At 40.6% G+C, this 8,521-nt stretch overlaps 1 protein-coding gene across 1 annotated transcript; it reads left to right on the top strand.

Annotated features, from left to right (window-relative positions):
- The first annotated feature begins 7,466 nt into the window (after positions 1-7,466).
- LOC132601514 (uncharacterized) lies at positions 7,467-8,237 on the top strand. Its single transcript, XM_060314594.1, has 2 exons — positions 7,467-7,670; positions 7,890-8,237. Exons 1-2 carry the CDS (start codon positions 7,467-7,469, stop codon positions 8,235-8,237), a joined length of 552 nt encoding a protein of 183 aa, XP_060170577.1.
- The last annotated feature ends 284 nt before the right edge of the window (positions 8,238-8,521 follow it).

Genomic DNA, 8,521 nt, shown 5'->3' on the forward strand with positions numbered 1-8,521 from the left:
TAGTTTTTATGATATTTTTGAGTAGTATGCTAAGTTGAGTTATGATTCTTAGTATGATATGGATATAATCTTGCTATGCAAGGTAATAATGGTGATGAGGAAGCATTATATGAAAATGTGCTAAAATGGGTATGAAGTGGCTAGCATAAATTAAATATACAGATGAATTTTTAAGGCTTAACGAAGTCTGATCACTTGATTATGATATTATGAGTATATTAAGGATGTTATTGTGGTTGTTGGGAGTTGTTTTGTGATATGGTCGAAGTTGACGAAATAGGGGAAATGCTGCCCAATTTTCATTAGATCATGAATCATTCTAGTCTTAATTTAAGACTACCATCAAGGCTTAACCATTGTATAAAATCCTTCTAAATGTAGATTACTCAAGGTTCAACGGCGAACGTTAAATAGTTGAGATGAAGAGATATGTAAGGCTAACCCTTATTTCATTAAGGCATGGTTCCCTTGCTATATATATCGTTTCATGGGCTCCATAATGTCTTCCAAATGACTCTATCCCTAAGATTACCAAATCTTACGATTCACGATACGTTCACGATTTTATTGTCTCTTTTATATGATAGTTGATCCTCTAAGGCTAGATATAACGAAAATTGTGATGTCAATGATGACGATGATACTCATTAACTCCTACGTATACGAATTTAAGTATGTATGACCATTATGTAACACCGAGCTCATATGGCCGGGTATGATACCTATCGTGCGCATTTCGGGCCGAGTTAGAGTTTCAGGGCTTCGAGTTCTCAATTCAGGGGTGATTCGGGTCAGGCTACCGTACCACGGTGTTCCCAGTGTGGGAAGTTACATCGGGGCCAATGTCGACTAGGTTTAGAGGTTTGCTATACATGCGGTCGGCCAGGCCATATCTTGTGTGATTGCCCCTCGGTTGGTGGTAGGGGTGGAGCCTTCAAGATGGGCAGCCGGGTCGTCATCATCGATACACCCTATAGGGCAAGGTTCACAGGCGTCGGTCAGCCATGGTAGAGGTAGAGGGAGAGCTCCCAGTTCCAGTGGTCCTCAACACCGTATTTATGCCTTGGCTGGACGCCAAGATCTTGAGTCTTCTCCTGATGTTGTCACAAGTATATTATCGATATTTTCTCACGATGTATATGCTTTTCTAGATCCGAGCTCCACATTTTCATATGTTTTTCCATATATTACGGGTCAGTTTGGGGTCAAACCGGAGTCGATCAAACCTTTTGAGGTATCTACACCCGTTGGTGAACCGGTAATAGCTAGCCGAGTATATAAAAATTGTGTAGTCGTGATTTGTGACAATCGTACTATGGTTGAATTACATGAGTTAAAAATGGTGGACTTTGATGTTATCATGGGCATAGATTGGTTGGCTTCTTGTTACGCCAATGTTGATTGTAGAATGAAAATGGTTCGTTTCCAGTTTCCGAGAGAACTAGGTTTACCATCTAGTTCGGGTTCAAGATGTAGAAGCTGAATCGTCAACTCTTCAAACTGCTCCAGTGGTTAATAAGTTTCCAGATGTATTCCCGGAAGAGCTTCCAGGTCTCCCTCCCGAACGGGAGACTGATTTTGCTATAGATGTGCTACCGGACACAAAACCCATATCCATTCGTCCTTACAGACTGGCTCCCGCAGAGTTGAAAGAGTTGAAGGAACAATTGAAGAACTTGCTTGAAAAAGGATTTATTAGGCCTATTTCATCCCCGTGGGGAGCACCCATGTTGTTTGTGCGAAAGAAAGTTGGCTCCTTGGGAATGTGTATTGACTATCGGCAACTGAATAAGGTGACGATCAAGAACAAATATCCTTTCCCAAGGATTGATAATTTGTTTGAACAATTACAAGGCGCCAAATGATTTTCAAAGATAGATTTGAGATCCGGCTATCATCAAGTGCGAGTTAGAGAGAAAGATATTCCTAAGATGGCCTTCAGAACCAGATATGGCCATTTTGAGTCCCGAATGACACCGACAGTATTTATGGATTTGATGAATAGTGTGTTCAGGACCTTCTTAGATTTATTTGTGATTGTGTTCATTGACGATATCCTGGTATATTCTGGGTCCGAGGAAAAACATACGTATCATTTACGTACCGTTCTTAGAGTTCTTCAAACTCGAGAGTTATTTGCCAAATTTTCTAAGTGTGAATTTTTGTTGAACTCAGTGACCTTTTTGGGTTATATTATTTCAGCCTATGGTATTCGGGAAGATACCCAAAGGATCGAAGCGGTGAAGGCTTGGCCAAGGCCCACAACACCTACGGAGGTCCGTAGTTTTCTGGGCATAGCAGGTTATTACAGGAGATTTGTAGAAGGCTTTTCTTCTATTTCTGCACCACTCACGAAGCTGACCCAGAAATTAACTAAGTTTCAATGGACAGATGCTTGTGAACGTAGTTTCCAAGAGCTAAAGGATAGATTAAATTCTGCCCAGTCCTGACACTTCTAGAGGGATCGGAAGGTTATGTTGTCTATTGTGATTCTTCAGGCGTTGGGTTAGGCTATGTGTTCATGCAACATGGTAAGGTGATTACGTATGCTTCAAGATAGTTGCGGAAACATGAGAAAAATTATCCGACCCATGATCTTGAATTGGCTGCAGTAATTCATGCATCGAAGATGTGGAGACATTATTTGCATGGCGTCCATGTTGATATTTATACAGATCATAAGAGCCTTCAGTATATCTTCAAGGAAAAATAACTGAATTTACGACAACGGCGATGGTTGGAATTGTTGAAAGACTATGATGTTGACATCCTGTATCATCCTGGGAAAGCAAACGTAGTGGCTGATGCTCTTAGCCGTAGATCTATGGGAATTTTATGTGATGTTCAGCCAGAGAAAAGAGAGATAGCTCGTGAGCTCCAGCAGTTAGCTAGCCTAGGAGTTCGAGTAGTGGACTCAAGTAGTATGGGAGCTATCATTCAAAATGCAGCGGTCTCGTCACTAGTAGTGGAAGTGAAAGAGCGCCAATACGAAGATCCCATGCTAATTCATTACAGAAATACACTCCCTCAGAAGGAGAAGTCATCATTTGAGATTTCTGGAGATGGAGTTCTCCGATGCCGAGGCAGGTTATGTGTTCCTGATGTTGCAGGATTACGCCACCAAATATTGAGAGAAGCCCATTGCTCCTGTTATTCTATTCACCCAGGAGCAACGAAAATGTATCATGATCTTAAAGCTACATATTGGTGGAATGGGATGAAGAAAGATATAGCGGAATTCGTAGCTCAATGTCCTAACTGTCAGCAAGTGAAAATTGAGCACCAAACGCCGGGTGGATTGTTGCAAGCTATAGAAATTCTAACTTGGAAATGGGAAGTAATTAATACGAATTTCATTGCAGGATTACCCCGTTCTCAATGTAAGTATGACTCTATATGGGTGATTGTGGATAGACTCACGAAGTCAGCTCATTTCTTACTGGTCAGAACTACATATGTAGCAGAAGATTATGCAAAGCTTTATATTAAAGAGATAGTGCGACTTCACGGTGTTCCAGTTTTATTATCTCTGATAGAGGGACTCAGTTTGCAGCCAACTTTTGGAAATCTTTCCAAGAAGGTTTGGGGACTCAGGTGAGCCTTAACACGACATTTCACCCACAGACTGATGGACAAGCTGAACGTACCATTCAGACCCTTGAGGATATGCTACGGGCATGTGTATTGGATTTTGGAGGTAGTTGGGATGATCACTTACAACTTAGTGAATTTGCTTATAACAATAGTTATCATTTTAGCATCCAAATGGCCCCGTATGAGGCTTTATATGGGAGAAAGTGTAGATCTCCAATTGGGTGGTTTGAAGTAGGAGAGACCAAATTGATAGGGCCATACTTAGTCCAGCAAGCTATAGAGAAAGTCAAGCTTATACAGGATCGATTATTAACAACTCAGAGTCGTCAGAAATCCTACACAGATAATCGTCGAAGAGACTTAGATTTCCAAGTGAAAGATTGGGTATTCTTGAAGGTGTCGCTAATGAAGGGCGTCATGAGATTTGGCAAAAAGGGCAACCTTAGTCCCCAGTACATTGGACCTTATAAGATTGTACGCAAGGTAGGCTAAATGGCATATGAATTAGACCTACCTGCGGATTTGGAGTCAGTCCATCCAGTTTTCCATGTATCGATGCTTCGTAAGTGCATTTGAGATTCTTCTAGAATTGCGCCAATAGATGATGTCCAAGTTACGAAACAATTATCTTATGAAGAAGTCCCCATTGCCATTTTAGATAGGCAAGTACGAAAGCTCAGAACCGAAGAGGTAGCTTCAGTTAAAGTTTTATGGAAGAATAATAATAGAGGGGAAATGACTTGGGAAGCCGAAGAGGACATGAAGTCCAGGTACCCCAATTTATTTTCACCTTCAGAAGAGATTCAGGCAGAGACGCTATTAACCTCAGGTATGTAATGCTTTTCTTGATGTTTTCTTGGTCGTGTGTGGCCATGGTTATTGTCGTGTTGTTATAGCCCTGTGAGGCGATGTATTTTGAGTTGCTACGCAGGATGGTAGTGCCATATTATAGGGGAAACTCTGGCAAAATTTTTGTAGAATCCCCAAGAGTCTATCATTCGAGGCCAAATGTTCCTAAGAAGGGGAGAATGTTACACCTCGTAGTTTCGTCCGTTGAGATTCGTTAGGCGTTTGTTGTCCTAATCGCGGAAACGGAAGTTACCTGAGGATATATGAGATTACATGCTCCCATATTATGTTTACGGGGGTTTAAGCCCATGAAATGAGCTATGGAAGGATTTAAGAACAAACAAATAAAGGAATGGAGTTTGTGGGAACTTTGGAAAAACTTTGCAAAATTTTCGGACAGGATTTTAGTCCAGATTGGGGGAGGCATATCTCCTAGAATATAAGGAGTTTTGCTATTTTTTCTTTCGTCTAAATTGAAGTTCATCAAGTCTAGTTTCCAACGCAATAAACCATTTGTCAATGTTCTGAGTAAAAATTTATGCATCTTTTACGACAGACTGTCTGAGCAGAAAATTTCTGCGGACCATTTGACGGCCCGCGGGAATTTTGACGCCCCGCGGAAAATTCTGCGGTCCGTCAAATTGCACCAGCCCAGCGTCAAATGGTCACATTGAACCATATTCGACTAGGCAGTTCTACAGACCATTTTGACGGTTTGTAGGAATTTTTACGGCCCGTCAAAATGGGCGCAGAATTGCCCGACGGGATTTTAAGGTCCGCTTTATATAATTTACTCCACTTCATTTGGACATTTCATTTCACCAAATCATATCCAAAGGCTCTCCAAAAACCATCTCTTCCACTCCATAAACTAATCCAAGCCAAAATCCAACGGAGATTAATTGTCAAGAGGCAAGGATCAAGATACCCATGTGCTAGAGTTCTTGCTAGGGTTAATAAACTCCAAGAATTCTTTGGATATTGAAGCTAGGGTTTTTATATAAGTTGATAGCTTGCTCCAAAGCTCATTCTTATCAGATAAAAGGTTAGTTTTCATACTTATTACATGTTATCAAGAATGTTTAGTTGTTGAACAAGTTGGGTAGAAGAAGAAAGTAGAAAATGAGTTCTAAATGTAGTTTTTATGATGTTTTTGAGCAGTATGATAACTTGAGTTATGATTCTTAGTATGATATGGATATAATCTTGCTATGGGAGGTAATAATGGTGATGAGAAGCATTATATGAAAATGTGCTAAAATGGGTATGAAGTGGCTAGCATAAGTTAAATATACGGATGAATTTTGAAGGCTTAACGAAGTCTGATCACTTGATTATGATATTATGAGTATATTAAGGATGTTATTGTGGTTGTTGGGAATTGTTTTGTGATATGGTAGAAGTTGACAAAATAGGGGAAATGCTGCCCAATTTTCATTAGATCATGAATCATTCTAGTTTTAATTTAAGACGACCATCAAGGCTTAACCATGGTATAAAATCCTTCTAAATGTAGATTACTCAATCTTCAACGGTGAACGTTAAATATTTGAGATGAAGAGGTATGTAAGTCTAACCCTTCTTTCATTAAGGCGTGGTTCCCTTACTTTATATATTCTTTCATGAGCTCCATAATGTGTTCCAAATGACTCTATCCCTAAGATTACCAAAGCTTATGATTCTCGATACGTTCACGATTCTATTGTTTCTTTTATATGATATTTGATCCTCTAAGGCTAGATATAACGAAAATTATGATGTCAATGATGACGATGATACTCATGAACTCCTACGTATACGGATTTAAGTATGTATGACCATTATGTAACACCGAGCTCATATGGCCAGGTATGATACCTATCACGCGCACACCACTGTAGTTGGGTACGGATAACAGTGAGCCTTGGTTGGGCCAGGTATGTACGACACTGAGCCTTGTCATGGTCGGGTATGTGAAACCACCGAACCTTCATGGTCGGGTATGCTATGGATGCGAATATGTATATAAATAAGGATACGAATATGGATACGGATATGGATATTTGTATATATATATATATATATATATATATATATATATATATATATATATATATATATATATGTATGTATGTACACAAGGACGCACCAGAAATGGAAGGTCCCTATGAAAGACAAGTAAGTAATTACGATGATGGCTACTATCTCCTGATTCTCCCATCTTATGCTATTACTTATGCTGTCTCTTATGCTCCTGTTATGATGTTGATTATGCTTTACAAACTCAGTACATTATTCGTACTGACGTCCTTTTGTTTATGGACGCTGCGTCATGCCCGCAGCTGGACAGGGAGACAGGCTTGGTTGATAGATATCTTATTCAGGGACTGCACAGAGGAGCTCCATTTCATCCGGAGCTACAACTTTTGGTATTATTCTTTTGTGTACATACCTATGGGCATGGCGGAGTCCTGTCCCGCCTATATGATGTGACATACTCTACTCTTCTTAGAATCTCGTAGACAGTTGTATATGATTAGATGTCCTTAGCCTTGTTGGCTCATATTTTGTATATCATTTTGATAGCCTCGTCGGCTTGTATGTATGGATATGGGCATTGTTATTGATAATGATATAAATGTGTTGTTGCCCAACGAGATTAGCACTATTGATGCATATAAATTATGAGTAACCCATGTGGCTCACCTAGATGTGAATATGAGAGTACGATAAGAGGTACTCGGGTGGGTTAGCACTGGGTGCCCGTCATGGCCCTCCGGTTGGGTCGTGACAATGCCTTGAGTAGGAAGTCAGTGAGTATGGGCAGTTTGGTTCGATTGATCACTTTGGACCGTCCTTTAGCCATGGAGGTTCAAACTCTGGCTAACAGTTTTGTGAGGTTTGACAATTCCGATTCGAGTAGAGTGTTGGCTTGTGTTGAGGCGTGATCGTCGCTTTTGAATCAGATTAAGGAAAAGTAGCTTGAGGATGTGAGGTTGTGAAAGATTCGTGATAAGGTCTTGAGTGGTAAGGCCAAGGAAGCCATGATTGAGAGTGAGGGAGTATTGAGGATAAAGGGACGTGTTTGCGTTCCTCGTGTTGAGGATTTGATTAAGACGATTTTGGAGGAGTCCCACAGTTCGAGGTACTTTATTTATCCTGGTGCTACCAAGATGTATCCTGATTTGAGACAGCACTACTGGTGGGGTCGTATCAGGAGAGATATTACCGATTTTGTTGGTAGGGCGGTGAATTCCGTCCAAGGATATATACGGGCGTGAGACCGATAGCGAACAAGTATCGCAAGGGAAAGATGAAAAAGGACTTTGAAAAGAGAGTCAGAGAGTGGGAATTATCAGCAAGTCAAGTATGAGCTCCAGCGAGCTAGTGGTGTGATTCAGAGGATGCCCAATCCCGAGTGGAAGTGGGAGAGGATTTCCATGGATTTCGTTGTGGGTCTTCCAAAGACCCTGGGAAAGTGTGACTCAGTTTGGGTTATTGTTGACTGGTTTACTAAGTCTGCTCATTTCATCCCCGTTCGGGTTACCTACACCACAGAAAAGTTGGCCCAGATCTATATCTGCAAAGTTGTTCATTTGCATGGAGTTACTATTTCCATCATCTCTGATACAAGCCCTCAGTTTATGTCCCGTTTCTGGAGGACTTTGCAGGCCGAGTTGGGTACTCGATTGGATCTCAATATAGATTTTCACCCTCAGATAGATGATCAGTCTGAGCAAAGATCTACTATAATTACTATTTCAAAAATAGATAATTTTGTATCTAACTGTATAAAAGCAGGCGCAGATAAATGAATCGGAGACATTGTACTAGTATCTACAGGCCCTAAATTATCAACAGGCTCTCTGAGCACGTTAAAAATTCATCCCAGAGTCACTCCCCAGACCGGAACACTTATAGGAGCTCCTGTGTCAATCACTTCCATTCCTCTCGTTAGACCGTCTGTAGCACTCATAGCTACAACCCTAACTCAATTATTTCCTAATAATTGTTGTACCTCACAAGCCACATTAATTAGTTAACCCACACTGTCTTGGCCTTGAACTACCAGAGCGTTATAAATATTCGGCATCTTGCC

The sequence above is a fragment of the Lycium barbarum genome, chromosome 7 (assembly GCF_019175385.1).
Source record: "Lycium barbarum isolate Lr01 chromosome 7, ASM1917538v2, whole genome shotgun sequence".
Lineage (NCBI taxonomy): Eukaryota > Viridiplantae > Streptophyta > Magnoliopsida > Solanales > Solanaceae > Lycium > Lycium barbarum.